The 20,925-nt window shown below is 30.8% G+C and overlaps 1 protein-coding gene across 1 annotated transcript; it reads left to right on the top strand.

The window, feature by feature from the left end:
• On the top strand, positions 7,436 to 9,266 carry LOC104770824 (histone-lysine N-methyltransferase ATXR6). The gene is made up of 6 exons (XM_010495278.2): positions 7,436 to 7,752; positions 8,040 to 8,123; positions 8,210 to 8,439; positions 8,540 to 8,640; positions 8,766 to 8,981; positions 9,072 to 9,266. Exons 1-6 carry the CDS (start codon positions 7,485 to 7,487, stop codon positions 9,229 to 9,231), a joined length of 1,059 nt encoding a protein of 352 aa, XP_010493580.1. The 5' UTR covers positions 7,436 to 7,484; the 3' UTR covers positions 9,232 to 9,266.

Raw genomic sequence — 20,925 nt, 5'->3', positions numbered from 1 at the left:
CTTTGTGGAAGATCAATCAACTGTATAACTAGTGGACAAAAGTGTAAACAATACTAAAGGACCAATATTGCAACTTAGAGAACAAATGGAATGATGATCCCTGGAGGGTATCTCTTATTGAGTTTGAGTACAAAATCCTACATTCTTTTCGTCTGTACCAACAAACATATGAAATAATGAAGAGAGTCAGAGAGAAAGAGAGACCAATATATTAGTCTACACAAGAGCCAGACTCAAGTTTCGCATCCAAGTGAAGGAAGACCTCAGCAAAGTAACGTTGTGCGGTAAAACATAATACCAAATTTATTTGGCTGGAGCTACTAAGGACAATCTTGGTCAAGAGCTGGAACAGACAAACCCGCGAGAGATGTATACATCACCAGATAGTTTTGCAATAGTCTTCAAGTTCAAAGCCTCTGTAATATTAACAGATTGATGATATCCAGCAACAGTTAGAAGCTAGAATCTCTAACTGGTAACGTTATCTCCAATCTAAATTTTTTAAGTTTCCAACTTCCATCAAAGATATTTCTCAATATTCCTGGTCCAAGCTCTACTGAGAGTGGCTGTAAACTTAAGCAGAAATACAAATTAGCTGCAACTGAACCATCTCAAAGACAACATAAAGACCACAAAACTTTGTGTGTTCTAAGAAAAATACCAAGATGCAAGTTCAGAGATCCTATGCCTAACAGACAACCATCTGAAATGTATCAAAATGAGATGATTGACTTCAAACGAGTTATACCAAAAGAAGCAGATGAGAGCAAACCTTGGATTGTCGCCTTCCAGCCTAATAATTTCACCAATTAAGTTATTTTACTAAGTACTAAGCACTAAACTCATCCATAGCCGCACCAGCCATTGACCATACAGTCGGCAACAACAAGAGAACCTGAAACCTACATTGGTGACATACTCATATAATACCAATCTGATTTGTAAAATATAATTGACTCCACCGGAGAAAAAAAAATGTCAACCCAGTGAGAATCAACAGTTAATTTGATAAACGAATGACAAGAAGAGCTTGTAGAAGTTTGATTCTAAGAATTACAGAGGCGGGTAGTAATATTGTACACGCGTCCACATCCTACTTTCTAGTACGCCATTAGTTTAGTTTAAAGTCCCACATCGGTGAGTGAGGAAACTCTCGCTCTAACACGAGTGGTATAAATAAAACGTCGGATCCAACTTACAAGTCATACCTTTCTCGGCCTTTTGGCTAAGATCAAGTGTAGTATCTGTTCTTATCAGTTTAATATCTGATATGTGGGCCATCGGTCCACACGATATTAACTCTATTTTTTAAGGGAGAAAGCCCGTTATGATAGCTTGCTATCTGGGCTTTCGCGAGTCGCCCATGCGTTGCACTACTGCACGGGCCTGGCTCATCCCACCAACATCAGTCTAAAATAATTTATGAATTTAAACTAATAAATAATTTGGAAAGAACTGAACCGACTTCAACCACAATTAATTGCAAAATTGGTGAATTTCCTCTTAACACGAATTACATAGGTTGTTCTAGTAACATCTCTTACTTTTTCTATAACAGTAACTATAACGACAATATAAGCTAGGGTTATAGAAGAAGATATGTTGAAGATGACTATAAAATTACAATAATATTGTTCATTAAAACGGATTTATGGACCTACACTAAGCAAAAGAACGTTATGTACGTACTCTAATCTCAAGAACATTATGTACTTATGCGTTCATATGTACGTACACATTTATATGTACGTACACGTTCGATTTTAGGTTTAATGAACCCGAAATTACCAGAATATCCTCGTCTTCTACCTCTAACATACGACTGAAAACCCTAATTTTCCCTGCCTCACTTTATTTTTTCACGACTTATGTCTATTTTTTTGGTTTCACTTGTGGGTTTTTTACTCAACTATTATAGATTTTCATCTCAACATCTGATTTCTAAATTAAAAACCTATAAAAAGTGAGTTATATAGATTTTCGAACAGATATCTAGCTCTTCCATGGATGAACCCAGAGGAAAGATTAACGAAACAGAGTAGGAAAAAGACGTTTGCTCCGGCCGACAAACAGAATACGATTGATGAATCTGCTACAAACGTTATTACATGAACACCATAGATCGGAAGAACAGCAAACGTGTTTAGATCTACCTCCAATAAGTCTATCGCAATGCTAGACTGTCTTTGACAGCTCAAACAAATTCGTGTTATTCTGGTAAGACTTTACAACTGTCAAAAATGCTTACTAAATCTACCACGGACAAGAAACCTACCATCACACTCCGAAAACTATTTCAAAAAAACAAACAAGTATACCAAAAATATCTGTAAGGAGAGAAGGCTGTCGCAAAAATCTGTCGCAACAGGCCATTAGTCTACCATAAATATCTTCCCACCCTTTTACGTTTGCCGCTACACGCGCTAAAAACAAAAGTCTATCATCAAAGGGAAATTCCTCTACCAACTTAATCTATCAAATCGATTTCATGTACGTCCACCGATAAGTGTACCAACACTACAACTAAGTGTACCATCTACAGTGACCGATAAGTGTACCAAGACTACAACTAAGTGTACCAAAAATATCTGACGTACACCTTTAATCAGTCCACGTGTATAAATCTACCATCAAAGGATCGGTAGACTTAGTCCCAACTTCCAATGTTTTTTTTTTTTCTAATGGCATTAGCCGTAATTACGTTTTTTCCCAACACTAGTTTCAGGGGTAGTATAGGTACAATGGGTTAGTCTAGTAATAACAAACAATTGTATGTTACTTTTGTAATAAGGAAGCTTTTATGCAATATTCTAGTAACTCACCCATATATTTTTCCACAAAAATATTTTTCAAACTATATTTCGACTTATCTCTACTAATTGTGTCCATAATTTCCAATTTTTAGTAAATCTTTAAAGCATATTTTGAGATTTCAAATCTTAACTTTTTATGCTTAAATTTATGATTGGTTTGGTTAATTTTAACATAGTATTTACATATGATTACACTAAAATCTACTAAGTTTGTAATAAAAAAATACATATATGATTTAATCTATAATATATAATATTAATATAGGAATCATTTATTATGTGGAAATGGTCAAAAGCCTCTTGAAAAACCCTCACATTCATTGCAATTAATTTTCTATCAAAATTTAATAAAGGATCTCCAAAACTACCCTGATATTAAAAGCAGACCAAACAGTTACAAAATACCATTTGTTTTTGAGTATAAATGTCATAAAAAAAATAACAAACAGAATCCGTCAGTTGAGTTGGTGATTCACAAGTATGATTTTGTTTACGACAAAAATGTCAACATTGGATGTTATTACTTACCATATCTATACTATTAAAAGGGAAGCATTTTTAATAAGTAGAAATAGATTAAGGGGGTGTTATTGGAGAGATGATTTCTAAATCCATATGGAATTGTAAATTTTAGAAATCAAAACAGATGGATTTTGAAATAACATGTTTTATCCTTGGATTTCAATCATTCTATTTTACACTATCAAATCCATTCAAATCCATATAAAACATAATGTGGATTTTGAAATCCAAAAACAAATCATTAAACGAATAACAGAGGATTTTAAAAAGTATTTGTAAATCATGGAACCAATAACACATGATTTTGATAAGTATTTTAAAATCAATGATTGAATAACACATGATTTTTGTTTGGATTTCCAAATCCATCAAAATCATACATCCAATAACCCCCCCTAAGAGATTATTACATGAAATGCCACTGAAAACAGAATAAGAATATATATAAATCATGTATCCAAACAGATTGATATTTATTAGGAGCCAAACAGATTGATATTAGTGGTATTAGCTGAACCGAAATTAAAAGATATAACCCTAAAAAATCGGGTGCAATTAAAATGGGTTCTAAATCGGTTTCCAAACAGATCACAGTCTAATAATAAAAATTACCTAACATTTATGAAAATTAAATTTATTACCATAAAAATCAGACACTTAAATTCAGAATTATATATATGTAAACATATTTAACTTGGTAATATATTTAGATATATTTCTGGAAACAACAATTTATTATATAAGGAATTGAATTGGTCAAACCTAATTTGATATTATAAATGACGTGGTTAATTAAAGAAAGTAAATATAGAATTATCAGAAATGGAAATAGATAACATTAGATTTTCAAATTTCTTTAAAAACTTAACAATATTTTTTATGAAAATAAAACAATAATTAATAATAAGAAAATAAATAATGTAACAACTAAAAAAGGAGTATGCTCTTTTATATTGATTTCAAACTGATTAATAAGAAGAAAATATTTAAATTATAGGAAATATATATATATATATATCCAAAAATTATTATTTTAAAACTTATGAAAGTTTTTAATGTTCTTAAATAACAGAGCTACTAAATTTAAATTTTGTCTAAAATCTATTTTTACAAAATTATTATATTTAATTAAAATAAATAACGATTAATAGTATAAATTAAAATCTATAATAAAATTTCATCGATTATGGTGTGAATTAATTGAAGATAATTGAAGTAATTAGTTATTTTGAGTTATGAAACAAATATTCAAACAAAATATAGGCGATATGATGGCGAATTTTGTGGAAACTATCAACGAACAATTACGAAATTTAAGCAATATATTTGGCAAACAATATTTTAATAATAAATGAAAAATCATAGACAGATACTGAACTTTTTCTATACCATTTTTCTATGTATAACGAAATTTTTTGTTTAAGCCTAGAATATATTTTTTCGTTTTTCAATTTTAATAGCACATAATTTTTTTGTTCTTTTTGCTAATTGAAGATCTAATTTGAGTTTTATATTCTTGATTTCAGCGTTCGAATAGAGCATGGAAATGGTTGTTTCTCCACCTTGTGTGTCACTGTTTCTTCAAACCAATGGTACTTTGATCTATTTATTCTTTAAATTTACTTAGTTTATTGACTTTGTAGATTTTATATTATGTTAAAGTTTGATCTTTCTTTTTTATGACACACCCTTGATTGAAAAATCATAAATATCGAGTTCTTATTAAATACTAATCAGGATATGGATAAGAGAAGGAAGAGCAGTTGGTAGAACATGGATCCTCAAATCAAGTAATCGAGCTAGATGGTATGAAGCATGACTACATCATTCTGGCTTTTTCATTTTGTTTAAAGGTTAGATTTTCAAATTTGTTTTAAAATTTAATCATATTTTTTTATGAAAATGAAACAATAATTAATAATAATAAAATGACTAATGAAACAACTATAAAAGGAATATGCTCTTTTATATTGATTTCAAACTGATTAAAAAGAATATATTTAAATTATAGGTAATATATATATCCGAAAATTATTGTTATGAAAATATTTTATTGTTCTTAAATAATAGAGCTACTAAATTCTAATTTTGTCTAAAATCTATTTTTATAAAAAATATTATATTTAATTAAAATAAATAACGAATAATAGTATAATTTAAAATCTTTAATAAAATTTCATCAATTATGGTTTGAATTAATTGTAGTAAAGGTTATTTTTAATGTATCATTAATTTGTGTGTTTTGTTTTTGAAGATTTGTTTTTGAGGATGGCAAACTTTGGTTTGATATTTTGGACTTGGGAATTAAACACATTAAGAAATTTATTGTTTGGTATTTAAATTAGCTAATAATTAGGGTGTGTTTATGAAGAGTTTTAGCCAAGGAGAATGTTGGATCACACAAGAAACAAGTACAAAACCATTTTACCAGGGAGTAGTACAATTAAGAGACTTTAATTGTGACGTGAAGACTATACTACTTGTGATTGATTTTATTGTGTTTAGACTTTTAAATGGGAAAACATGTAATCGTATTAAGGAGCAAGTGCATCCATCCACACATATTAAACTATTTGAAATAAACTTTTTGTATATCAATAATTTCATACCCAATATTTATGAAAATTATATTTAAGAAGTTTCCATAACCATTTCTATTAACAACAACATAACTATATGTTCAGAACCGTGCCATAGTTAGGAAAAAAGAAACATTCACTTAGGGCATCAAATTTTGGAGAAAATATTAGGAGCATATATTATTTAGACTTTAGTCCTAATAAACTTATGTTTATATGAGACTTAATGGTTATGCTAAAATAATGTGTTAATAATATAGATAAATACGAAACAAATATTGGGCTTTTGATATGGGCTTAATTAAGTGACTAGAAAACAATTACTTCAACAATTAAGGTTTTTTAAAAAGTTAATAAATATTTAGGGTAAGCAAAGAAATATATATCCCTTTCTCCTCTTTTCTGAACAGAACTCAGTAAACAAAGTTTTCCTCTTGGCACAACTATGTATATGTTACAAGAAATCAAATATTACTTATGAAAACAACACCGCACGTACGTGCGGGTCCATATTTAGGCACGTACGTGCATGTTTGAATCTCTTACATATTCCTTATTCGTTGGACTAAAATATACAATATCAAATAGTTAAATAAAAACTTAACATATAATGGGCGTGACATATTTACTGTCCCAAAATAACATACCACATTTCTCTTACTATTTTTTTTAATGTGATTATCTTTGTTGATAACAGAAACAAATCCGATCACTCTTTTGTCTAAACCGAATTAAAAACAAATCAAAATTGGTAGTATATGGATATTGAATGTGTCTAACATTTCTAAAAAAAATACATTTACAAACATAACTTCATATATATGTAATATATTATAAAGCAAACATAGTTTTTGAAATCAACCCCGCACATATGTGCGGGTCCGAATCTAGTGGATAGATAAATCAAGTTAACATTGTTATCGTAATGTTATGTTTGATTAATTGGAATATAAAATTATAATGAAGAATTAATTTAACCAAAATAATTGTTTTAAAAAGGAAAATTACATTTGAACATATGGTGTACAAGCTTTACGCATAAGGGAAAAAAGGATACAAATTGATAAAGTTGACGGTTTTCTAGACCTGCATGAATTACAAAATTTATTGGTGTTAGTTGAACATATAGATTTTGTGGATAATACGGTAAGATCATCTTTAATAATTTTTATTTGATGTCAATTAATTGATAAGATCATAACCAGAGTAAACCGAGATTGAGATTTTTTAGATTGGCTCGATAATTGGCTCTATCTGAACCGAACCGATAAGAATGACCAAAATTGATGTCAAGTAATTTATTTGGTCATTCTTATCCTTGATATCTGAACCGGACCGATAAGAATGACCAAAAAAACTAGTCCTGATTCCATAAAACCGGGTTAGAGAAAACCAAACTAAAACCGAACTGTAAAATCGAGAAAACCGGAACAGGGGCGCCAAATCAAAAATTCCCCCGCGAAAGACCGGTGAAATCAGAGCGCCAACTCTTCAACTCACCTCTCTCAAATCTCACGTTTATAATCACTCTCTCTTACTCTTTCTCTGGTAAATCGAAAAAGGCGTAACAATGGTGGCAGTGAGGAGAAGAAGAACCCAGGCGTCAAACCCTAGATCCGAACCTCCTCAGGCGGATGATTTCGATTCCGATTCAGATTCAGATTCAGATTGGGATACGGTCTGCGAAGAATGCAACTCCGGGAAACAACCTGCGAAGCTTCTTCTCTGCGACAAATGCGATAAAGGGTTTCATCTCTTTTGTCTCAGACCAATCCTCGTTTCAGTTCCCAAAGGCTCCTGGTTCTGCCCTTCTTGTTCCAAACACCAGATCCCCAGATGTAAGCTTTTTTTTTTTTCGCTAAAACCCATATTTCTCTAATCTCAAAGCTTCCTCCTTTTTGATTCGCCTATGTCATTGTTGAGCTGTAGATTTTAGTATTCTGGGTTTCTTGATCTCTATCTTTGATTTGATATTGCGAATTTGATTTACATTTGAACTTATAAATCACTTGAAACTGTTTTAGGTTATGTGTATCACATTTTGATTCAATCATTACATATCTGAATTCTATAAAATTTCAATTTTTTAGATAATAAATTAACGAAAAGTTTTGTAAATCTGCAGCTTTCCCTCTTGTCCAGACTAAAATTATAGATTTTTTCCGGATTAAGAGGTCTACAGATTCATCTCAATTCTCAACTTCTTCAGGTATGTAAATTATTATGTCAAAATCCACAAATGTGTGTGTTGTTGTGTTAGGATGTATTTAATCTGAAGAGTGGAAATGTTTGTAGATAGTGTTGGGAAGAAACGGAAAAAGACTAGCTTGGTGATGTCAAAGAAGAAGAGAAAGCTTCTTCCTTACATTCCTACCAATGATTCTCAAAGGAGGCTCGAGCAAATGGCGTCTCTCGCTACTGCGTTGAGAGCCTCCAACACCAGGTTTAGCAATGAGCTTACTTATGTATCTGACAAGGCTCCAAGATCTGCTAACCAAGCTGCTTTTGAGAAACAAGGCATGCAGGTATATATCTTTTGTGTTGGTTCTTCTAGATCTAGTGGTAAATGGTGATTCTTGGTCTTCTTGAAAGTATTCATTTGAGTTTGTTTTCAATTCCATACAGGTTCTATCTAAAGATGGTGTAGAGACCTTAGCCTTGTGCAAGAGTATGATGGACCGTGGTGAATGCCCGCCTCTTATGGTCGTCTTTGATCCTTATGAAGGGTACTTAACCTTCTTATTAGCTTCCTTTTCACCTTTATAAGCAAATAGAGAGTATGGCAGGAGAAGAAATGTATTTATCAATCTAGAAGTATATTGAATTCTGATTTTATTGAAAACCTGAACAGGTTTGCGGTAGAAGCGGACAGGTTTATAAAAGACTGGACCATAATCACAGAGTATGTTGGAGATGTTGATTATCTGAGCAACAGAGAAGATGACTATGATGGTGACAGCATGATGACTCTACTTCATGCCTCTGATCCTACTCAATGTCTCGTTATTTGCCCTGACAAACGTAGTAACATCGCACGGTTCATCAGCGGCATCAACAATCACTCACCGTGCGTGTCTCTCCTCTTCTAATTTGGTTACATTCTAGTATTGCTGCTTGTACTCATTTGTGTGTTTTGAACATTTTGTGAAAATTGCAGAGAAGGGAGGAAGAAGCAGAACCTGAAGTGTGTGAGGTTCAACATCAACGGAGAAGCTAGGGTTCTACTTGTAGCTAACAGAGACATATCCAAAGGAGAGAGATTATATTATGATTACAACGGATATGAACATGAGTATCCAACTGAACATTTTGTATAACCCTGTGATATACACAAGAATATTCATTTAACCTATTCAAGGTTGCTTGTTCACTACAAACAAAAACACAAAAACACCAAAAAAAAAATTTCAAAAAACTAAAAGATAAAGTCTTATTTCATGTTGGGCCAAAATTTGAAGCCTTGTTGTAATGATTTGTGTACTATTTTTTGGTAATTAAAGAATAGTGAAGAAAAATAAAATTTGTTGTTGTTAAGGGAAGAGAAAGAGACAGACTAGTAGGAACAAGAGAATAGAATGGTCCAAAGAGCTAAAGACTAGAGAGAGGAGTCTGTCTGACAGTGTGGTTGGTACCTTCAAGCTACTTTGAAAGTTAGCATCAAAAACTCTTTCTGATTTCTTCAGATCACTGTGTGACCACACAACACTTACATACTGTATTTTTCCAATTTGTTTTTTATACATTCTACAACAAAAAATATATTAAATTTTGATGGATTGTACATAAAACAATTTGATAATCATTTTAGAGAAAATACTCCAAAAAGACACTCAAATTTCATATTTTAATGCTTCATAAAACTTAAAACAAATAACAAGGGTTAGGATTAGTACATATATTAACTAGCTTAGTCGTGTGTTCAAGTAGCTACCAACTATATATAGTCGAAATCATATCTATCCACCAAACTTTTTTTGATAGATCATTATCAAAGATTTTGTCTACATCGAACAACCAATTTGTACACTCTAAAATTATATACAACTTGCAAGATTGATGAGATCTGATTCTGTCACTTAAGTTCCATCGTAATTAATCATCTTTCTTTTTTATATCACTTATAATGGTAGTATAATCGAAGTCCTTGATTAGGCATTAAAAAATTATAGGGGGCTACTGTTGATTGTACGTTAAAGAGAGGGTGGAATTTTAATGTTTTTAAGAGTTAAGTGCCTTTAACACTAACAACAAAAGAGACCCATATTTGCATGCTTAGACCCGGAGATACAAATGATTTATTATTATTTGCAAAAGCTTCTTTTCACCCCCACCATTTTTTGTCTCCTTAATATTAGACACTCATAAGTTAACTACTAATATTTTTTTTGTCAAATTAATGTACACACCATTGTGAAATTTATAAATCCAATAATTTTGAGAAAAAAATAAACAAAACCATCACTAAGTGGAGTTATTGATTTGAGATTTGAATAGAGTTTTAAAGATTTTAAATGTTATGTAGAATATGTTGTTATTAGATCAAGATTTTGTTAAACTCTGTTAAAATTTAGTGTTATTAGTTTATGATTTGTAAAAAAAGTCATTTAAAATCTTAACAAATTTGGGTTATTGAATTCAGAATTTTATAAAATCACTAAAAAATTTGTGTTATTCAATTAAAGCAAAAGAATCTAGGATTGTTAATGAGTTAAATTATTATATTATTGGTTCATGATTTTAGACACTTTCTTTACAAAATAAAGTCATGGAAAGTATTACAAAAATACAGGGATTTTTTGGAGCATTTGACAAGATTTTAGAAAACTAATCATCAAAACTCTCTAGCAATCTTTAACAATCTTTCACTTATTCATTTTTAATGATTTTGTTGAACTCTTCAAAAATTTCATAAATTAGAATCCAATACCACCCCTTAAGAGTGTAATATTTTCAGCTCTTTCAATTTTCTCAATTTCTATTGCAGTTTGAGGTTGAAGATTATATGAAAGCTGCACATATGCATTGATCTCGTAAACGCCATAACCTCCTCCCAACAGTGAGCTTTGGATATTCTTGAAAAAGTTTTCAGGTTTAACCTTTAATGGGAACCTAACAGTCATAACATCCCAAATTACCATAGCACAAGTATAGTAGTTCCAAATTAGTACAATATAGTAGTTCGATAAATCATTATATTTTTTAACAGAAGTTTTAGATATTAAGAAGACATAAAATTAAACATAGACATAAATAACAAAACGAATTTGCGCCTTAAAAAACCAGCCCCATCAAAAAATAAAAAAGGCAGAGTTATCAGCAATGTGAGGGATTACCACGACGTGAGGATATCTAAAGACCTCTACAACTAGGCCCTAACCCGGTCTCCCCCTGCCCCACTCTTTGTAATCACAGGGGATCCCCGTCTAAGCTCGGATATTGCTGCTCTTACAAAAGCCGGTTTCCACGTTCATTTAGTATATCTCAACCGTTTTTGTGACAAATTAAAAAACAGCGCTTATAATTCTATTTCGTGGTATGATATTTCTAGGGATTTGTGGCCAGAGGAAACTTAGTATATTTATTTATTTGCTCTGGAATATTCTGACATGAAAAAAACTAATATTTTGTATGAAACTAATATTTTGTTAACTTTGAATATGCTTTCGCATATGTCTTATATATAGTTACCTATCTTATAGTTAATAATAATAAATAAATAAAAACTAATTTGGAAGCCATCACAAAGATTTAGAAATCCAATAATTTTGTAAAAAAATTATCCTTATTTGTTATGGAATTACAAATCATTATTCTTTAACCATGTATTTTTAATTTTTTTGGAGGCCAAGGAGAAAGAAAAAGGGTAAATCATATATATGAAAGTTGGATAATTCTCTCCATATGAGTGTCACATCATTATTCCAGCATCTGCCACATGTTCATAATTAATGTTAACTTTAAAACATATAACCTCTTTTCATATTCCATTCCAAAAGTTAATGATTCATTCATCATTGTCTATATTTAATTGTAAAAATCATTATTAACTAAAGTTGAACTTTTTCATCTTAGATGTTCTGATGAAGGGGAAGGGTTGGGCTCTAAAGGAGAAGATCACTCACTTAAGATTAATGCATACATTTTAAAAAAATTCAAATAAAATTAACATTGCTAAGTAAGCTAATTGTGTGGCAAATTACTTTGTTTGTGAGTTTTGTATTATTAAAAGTTTATGTCTCTATAAGATCTAACAAAGTTTCTCTCTTTTCCAGCGAAACAAGATCATAAACGAATCTTATGATGTACTTTTTGTGTGAGTGATATTATTGAAAAAATTACTAGCTAGAAAAATACTTCAATGTAAAGAGTAGTTGTTCATACGTCGATTTCAATTGCATTAGTGAATGATAAGAAAATTAGAAATTACAATGATCAAATCATGACATTTAAAATGATAAAAAGAACAAAAAAAAAAAACAAAAACCCGCGGCGTAGCACGGGTAATCAGCTAGTAATAATAATATCTAAAAGGCTAGAACAACAAGTTCCTATCTCAAGACGCGAAAGAGATTTTATTGAAAGCAATTGTTCTGGTGATGCCTGTTTATACAATGAACTGCTTCAAGTTACCGATAGGAATCTGTGAGGATATAGAAAGGATTATTGCAAACTACTTGTGGAATTCTCAACAAAATGGCAATGCAGTCCACTAGGTAGCATGGGACCGAATGAAGTATATGAAGAAAGAGGATTGGCTTTAGAGACATAGAACAATTTAATAAAGCGATACTAGCCAAACAAGCATTGAAAATCCTTCAAAATCCAAATAGCCTTCTATCTCGTACACTTAGGAGAACATATTTTTCTAGATCAAAATCCTCGATGCTTCTAGGGAAACACAACCTTCATTTGGCTGGCAATCAATTCTTGTTGGTCGGGACCTCTTAAAAAAAGGCTTGCATTTTACAGTAGGGGATGGCCGATGCATACAAACTTAGACAGATACTTGGCTCCCTGTACACCCCCTCGCCCCCCTCGAAAAGTATTTGAATATCAACTAGATATACCCACTGTAGATAGCTTCTTTCTACCAAACAAAAGTGGCTGGAATGAGAGGTTGATAAGGGAGAGAGTCCACCCAGATGATGTCACCCACATTCTATCAATCAAGCTCAACATCTGGCAGAAACATGACTATCTTGGTTGGCATTATACAGAAAATGGTATCTACTCAGTCAAATCAGGCTATTGGCTTGCAACTCACCACCCAGATCAAGAATTCCAAGCCAGACCCCCATATGGAGATCCACAAATAAAAAACGATATCTGGAAAACAAAAATCCCTCCAAAATTTAAGCATTTCCTATGGCGGTTATTGTCACGAGCAATGGCTACAGGAGCCGAGCTGGAGCGACGTCATATTTCTACAAATATTTTCTGCAAACGGTGTGTCTCTGAGGTAGAAACAACTGAACATATGTTCTTCACTTGTCCTCATGCATTGCAGTTTTGGCGAGGATCCAACATCCCAATCAGATGTCTCTTAAATCCAAGTGTGACTCTTGAATCCAAAATAAAAGTGATTCTGAAATTTCACAAACACAGGAAGAACTATGACAGGCTATCTCTACTACCATTCAGGATATTATGGAAGATTTGGACAAGTCGCAACAAGCTCACCTTCCAGAAACTAAATCATAGTTGGCAAAGGGATTTAAGAGAAGCAAAACAAGAAACATATGAATGGCTTGCGGTTGTGATATCAAGCACATAATATTCTCATCAACTACCAACTAACACCATGAGTTCCAGAATAGAAATTCACAATTGGCAGAAACCACCCTCTCGGTGGGTTAAATGCAATTATGATGGCAGCTTCATCAATGGAGAAAGACAATCCACATTAGCCTGGTTAATTCGTAATGATCAAGGTCATTTCAAAGAAGTGGGTCAAGCAACAAGTAATGTAGTGAAGTCTACTTTTGAAGTCGAATTTAGAGCCTAATCTATGCTATGCAACAATCATGGAATAGCGGATACACAAGCATCATCTTTGAAGGTGATTGTCTAACTTTGATCTTTGCAATCAATAGTAATAATCGAAGATTTGATATCTTCAATTGGATACAAGACATACAAGGATGGGCAACAAGATTTGACATTATCGTTTTCAGATGGACATCAAGGCGATCGAACCTCCTAGCTGATAAATTAGCTAAGTCACAAAGATTTATGGTTTCAGATTTCATTATCCATCACTCTATTCCTCTGTGTATTCAATCTGAGTTCAACTCTGTATTTGTCAATTTTTAATAATTAATACAGTTCAAAGGTAAAGAAAATATATATATAACTAGGATTTCACCCGCGGTACACCGCGGGACTAAGTTATAAAGTATTATATTTTAAATAATTATTTTTTAATTTATTTAGTTTTTAAATTTTCAATTAATTAACTTTTTGTCTAATTAATTTAGAATTTTGTTTAGAATTTTTTTTTTTACTTTTTATGTTTTATAAAGTTTATAACCTAATTACATTAAATTTGTTATTAGATAGAATATAAAATTCAATATTTGTTTTGTTCTCTAGAATTAAACAGAGGTATATGCATATATAGTATGTTAGTGTATATTTTTATGTGTATTTTTTTTTTGAATATTAAGAATGTGTTATAGTATGTATAATATTTTGTAGTTCATATACTAAATAATTTATAAGTTAATTTTCAAAACTATGATTACAAATCTATAGTATATATGAGATAAACTAATAGTTTTAGTATTGGTTCTATATTCTAAACCCGCCATGCTAGACGGGCCAGACAACATATTCAAAGATTTTTAATCCACAAAAACTCATCATATGAAACGCGTGAAAGTAAAAATTATTTTAAATACTTAATACAAAATAAACATAAATCTGTGAGCAAGCAATATTTTTTATATTTTATTATTATTCTTTGAATAAGATATCAAATTGAATGGTAAATATGTTTGTTACCTTTTAAAATCATACCGTTAGTTTTTTAATGATATATTTTATGTTTGATTTTGAATATTTATTTTAGGGGGAAATCAATGCGTTGAGATCAAAAATCTCGACCACAGATCTTCCTCCAAGATCGAAAATCAATTTGTTTCTTGGTTAGACCGATTGTTTAGGAAATTTATGTATGTAGAAAATATTCTTTTTGTAAAATTAGATACTTAATATTAATTAAATCAATTATAAAATTAATATTAATGTTAAAGGAAGTGGTTCCATTTGTTTTGGAAATTTATTTAGGTTGGGAAATCTTGTTTTCAAAAATAGAAACTTAATATTAATTAATTAAATGAAAAATAAATTAATAATTAATGATAATGGCAATCTTGTAAATAGGTGACAACTTCAGGATTTATTTGCCAAATATACTTGAAAAAAATATATATAGATATCTAAAAGGCTTGTTGGCTAATTTTATTGGATAATCGTTTTCACGTGATTTACGCCACTCTTTCTCCTTTTGTTTATTTTCATTGTAGTTTTTCTTTTGTACTTAATTATGAGTTTTTTTTCCATTGCAACGACCTATAAATTCACTTTCTTTTTGGGTAATTAGAATACAAATATTTGTCTATCAATATGTTGTAAGTTTGCTTAGACACTTTTTCGTCGTGGAAAATAGTATGCACACACACCGGATATTTATTTACATTCAATAAGTATATTTTGAATTATAAACATATTCCCTCAGAATTATTTATTTTAATACTCTTTTGAATTAAAAACTACCATATATATATGTCCGGAAACCTATTCACAAAACAAATATTGAGTTGCTTCTATTTGATCACTTATTTAGTACTAGTGAATTTTCCTAACATCGATCTTACTTTTGTTTGCAACGAACATATTGAATTAAGTTAATAGTAATAGCTAAGAAAAAGTTGAACATTTCGTTCATTATCTCGACTAATACAACTGTACAACCACAGAAGTGAAGACAAATTGCCAACATATTGGTTTCAAAATCGTAAAGTAAAGCAAAGTGTAAATAGAGAAATTTGTCGTTAGGACTTAGGTTATCAGACTAACCAACTATTACCGACATCATTATTATCTCTTGTTCCCTTAACAAAAAGCCAAATATCATTAGCACATTGAAAACTATATCTATCCGTGCAAACTTTGATTATTAAATAATTAATGTCGGGCTGTCTTTTAATTAGGGTTATAATAGCTAATCAGTGTCTCCCCCTCTTTGTCCCTACGTTAGGGTTTCTAATTGGGATCATAATCATTTCTTTCTCTTTAGAAAAGTAAAAGCTTTGCTACATACGACACCACTTTTTTGGACGACTTAACGATCCGAAATATTGAACAAAAACTTTAACCTTACAAGTCGATACATACACTCAGAAAAACACATAAAATAGTTAACGTCATAACATTAGGCTAGTGACGTTATATTACTCGACTAATCCACATTATAGGTTTTACTACTAATCCACATACTGTATATATTATATATATGGTTTGTGTTTTACTAATGCATTTTTGGTTTAAACTGATATACAAAAATTTTGTCCGAAAATGTTCAAACTTTACCATTGTACGTAATATATTTGTTGCAGAGAACTTAGACTTAGATAATTAAATATGCATGTTCTTATAAGTTAACTCGTTATTTTTTTACATTAAATTCAATACTTTGAGAAATATATATATATTATATATATATATATATAATTTAAAGATATAGTCACCAAGAAAAAAGTATATATTTCCAAATTAACTCAAGTAGTGAAAAAGAAAGATAAAATATCCAAATTATAATTTCTCAAGCTTATGCCACAAAAAAAAAAAAGATGAATTATCATCAATATGCTTTTGTTTTAGTGAGTCATGTAAAATGGTGCGCATAATACTCAATAATTCTATCCTTTTTACTGTTTTTCGAAATTTCATTTTTGCTTTTAATTCACTCACCCTTTTGATTCTTTGTGTGTAATTGTCGTTGATTAAGGTTAAAATGATGACAATTATGTTGGCACGGGTGGGAGTTGGTCCCATATGGTTACCGACGTTTACTATTTCTCTACTTTCAAAATAATCTTTAAACCGTTTGATCAAAGAGACTTGTCAGAGTTTGATCTTTGAATTGAATCGCCAACGTTGGTTTCGTAATCATATTTCAAAAAGCATTATAATTGTGTTTGAAATGTAGACAATTTGTTTAATGGATTTCGGCCAAATTGATAGGAAGGTTACTTAGAAATAGTTTAATATATTTTTGACACAATTGACAGTACTGGTTCTGACTTTTTTAAGCTAGAAACAAAAATTTGAGTTAGCCAGATAATTTTCATAGGGAACCACTTTTCATAAAGTATCGGAACACTACTATACCATGATCCTATGTACATTTAAATTTTATTTTCTTTTTTTCTCTTTACGTATATTACAAACATTTGGAGTTCTTTTTATATTACTTACAAGTTACAAACTTTAAGTTTTTTTTTTTACATCATTACGACTTTGGAGTATAGGAAGTCTACACTACGTCTTATATGTATATCTGGATTGATATACTATCGAGTTGGTAACAAGAAGGTTGGAAAAATACGATCACTCTCATTTGTTTGCCTTTTGAGTCTACAACTACTACAGTAGTAATAGTTTTATCTACATTTATTACCATAATTACCCAAACAAAAACGTAAAGAAACTTGTTAGAATTTTCTTTTTTTGAAGAACAAAAGTTCTGAAGGAGTTGTGTGAGTGTCGGGCTCCAATATATGGAGACAAAAGATAATTTTACTAATTTAGTAAAAATGGACAGAACTTGTGAGCTCATCTTGTATCATCAATTAATAATTGGCTCTGTTTCGCTCCCAATGCTCATATTTTGTCTCTTACCTAATATGTAAAATAGACATTAGACACAAACACACACACGCAACGGCGTATATTACTGTATATGTATAAATTAATCAGTTCAAGTAGTGATTTTCAAAGACTTTAGAACTAGTAATTATAGTAAGAATTTTTTTTTGTCTTGGGCTTTAAAGTTATTTCTTTATAAAAAGACGAATCCGAGGCTGCTATATAATGCATGCATGTTGTCGTAAGACACATAATCTGAATTAAGCTTCGGTACAAATTTAATTATAATCCAACAGACGTGTTCTTATATATTGGTATTTCAATCTAACAACATGTTTTTTTTTTGAATTTTATAAAATGACAATTTTTGTAAAGCATATACAAAATTTCATTATTTATAATAAAAAGTATTAAAAAAATTAGTAGGTAAAAGTAATTTAGAAATTTGTTAACTATTGTATACATATACCGTTATACAGAACTTCTTTAAATTACATCGAAGTTAGCTATTACGCTATACATTAAAGGAAGAAAAACAAACTAAAATTAGATTTATGAGATCAGAGAATTATGTTTCGATACTTTAAGAATAAAGTGGTGTGTGTCCTATGAAAATTATTTGGCTAACTCAAGTTTTTGTTTCTAGTCTTTTATGTTATAGTAAAATAGAAGAGAGATTCCACACCACTCGATCTTAATATAATTTTATGGTTTAATAAATTAAGAAATATTCATTACCGACAGAAAAAAATGTTTTACTAAGAAGAGTATACGTGAAAGAAAATGGCATTTGATTCCCTGCCCTCATCACTCTCCTCCATCATATCCGATATGATTCCTATGTTATCTCTTTTATTATCAACTTGAATAATTAGTACATCAAATTTCATTACTCGGGTATATATATTCAAATTTTTTAACAGTCGTATACAAGAATTTTTCTGTCAATATGGTAAATACAGTACTCGGTTTCTAAATTTAGTAAGCACCATGTTCTGTTTTCTTATTTCTCTTGTGAAATTATAAAGCTTGGAAAAAAATGCATTACCCTTCTTGTTTCTTATCAATATTATTATTATTTAATATAAGCTTAGAAAAAACGCATTACAAATAAATTGTATATGCAAGCATGAAGCACCTAACCCACCATGCTTACTTTTTTTTGCACTTTTCTTATAATTAAAACTTAGAATTTCTTTTTAATTTCCCTTTAATTTATTGGTCTATTATATTTTCCAATAAACACCATAGATGTTATATTGACCGTGCACGAATACTCATTATAGTAGATTAATATATATTAACTTATTAACTCTATCTCTAATATTTTTTTCCAAAACTTAACGATCGTATATTCTATCATCTAATATATGATAAAAAGTCATTTATCTCGTAATTACATACTGATATTTAAAACAAAAAAAAATATATTTATAAATCATATACTCCATAATAGTTAGAATATTTGGAGATATCTCTTGGTGGTATGATATTACTTTCGGATCTTTCGGTATTTTTACTATCCGAGTGTTAGCGTTCGATATTTCATCGGAGACACTGGCATCATACATGTTGGATATCAGCATCTCTCTCTATAAGATTATTTGATTAAATACTCTACATTTTTTTAGGTTGAAACTACACTAATCAACTGTCACTACCGGTATATAAACAAAGTTATCATATTTTTTTTTTGTTTTCCCGAATCTTTTGGCAATCTGTGGGTAGTTATAGGGGGTTTTCGCAAAATTATTGCAAGATGAAATCATCCATGTGAGCAACGAGAATGAGAAAGAGAGTTGGTTAGAGATTATTATTACCAATCCTTTTATGGAGCTTGCTAACGAGTAACGAATTAAATGAAGCATGATACAAACCAAATTGGAGAAATGAATGTTGCGGTTTATGTCAAAGTTCTCTTTTACTATTTGTTCTGTCATTTTACCTCTATCTAGAATTCCAGATTATAACCAAATATTTTAATTACATATATCAGAGTTTCTGGCTTTTATAATTCTTTATCAAAATATTAAACTATTATTTTTTCTTCTATTTATTACGATGACAATGCCTTAATTTATTTGGTAACTAAATACATTTTCCAATTATGTATAAGAATATGATGTGAGATGTATAGCAAAAACACTTATTACAATTTTTTGTTAGTTTATCTATTTAATACCATTGAAACCCGATTCTATAAACAATGCATTCCATAATTATGTTTTTAGTGTTAGCTAATGGTTCAAAAGCATGGTTTATAAAATAGACTCGAAATATCGGTAGATGTAAACGGATCACTAACTCAACAAGTGATGGTATGTATAATAGAGGTTTTGGAGGAGACCACGTTTTTTTTGGACAAAAAAAATCATTGTTGAAAGGTACATTTAAAAAGGGGAGGAAAAACAAAATTCTATGAAGTTCAGATAAACACATTAAAAGAGATATAATCGTGTTAGAACAAAGCAAATCAACAGTAACAAGCCAAGTTGACTACTTTAGATTTCGGATTTGAGAGTAGTCTAAACTACGGTGAACTATCTATTTATTTTAAAACATGATAAGAGAGCAATGTGTGAGAAATAGAGGCAAGTTTGTTAGGGTTCAGAGCTGCGTCTCCTGTCCCTGTAGTGTCATCGGGTCGAGATATTTCAACTTCACTCCCGCCCGTATTCTCGGACAACCGTTGTTCTATAGATGGCTCCTGGAAAGCAGGAGACTAATTTGCAGGTGCTGGATGGTGTTGTACCTCGTTCCAGGCTGTGTCACCGCTGATGGGCGCTAGGAGTTTTCGTCGAAGTCTATCACCACTACATGCCAAAGTTGAAGCTTTTCTCTGGGCGATGAGGTGTATGATTGGACATGATTTCCGAGACGTGGCCTTCTATACGGACTGCTCCGATTTGGTGAAGATGGTGTCTTCTCCTTCTGACTGGCCAGCATTCGCGACTTACCTAGAGGACATCAAGATTGATAGAGAAGAGTTTTCATCATTTTCATTATCTTTAATTTCAAGAAACGCTAATGTTCGTGCGGATTCTTTGGCACGCCAAGCGCGTACCTCCCCGCATCATGTCTTGTTTGTAAACAACTTCCCTTCACATATCTTTTGTTGACAAAAAAAAAAAAAAAAAAAA

Source organism: Camelina sativa, chromosome 20 (genome assembly GCF_000633955.1).
Source record: "Camelina sativa cultivar DH55 chromosome 20, Cs, whole genome shotgun sequence".
Classification (NCBI taxonomy): domain Eukaryota; kingdom Viridiplantae; phylum Streptophyta; class Magnoliopsida; order Brassicales; family Brassicaceae; genus Camelina; species Camelina sativa.
This window is presented reverse-complemented; position numbering and strand designations above follow the sequence as displayed.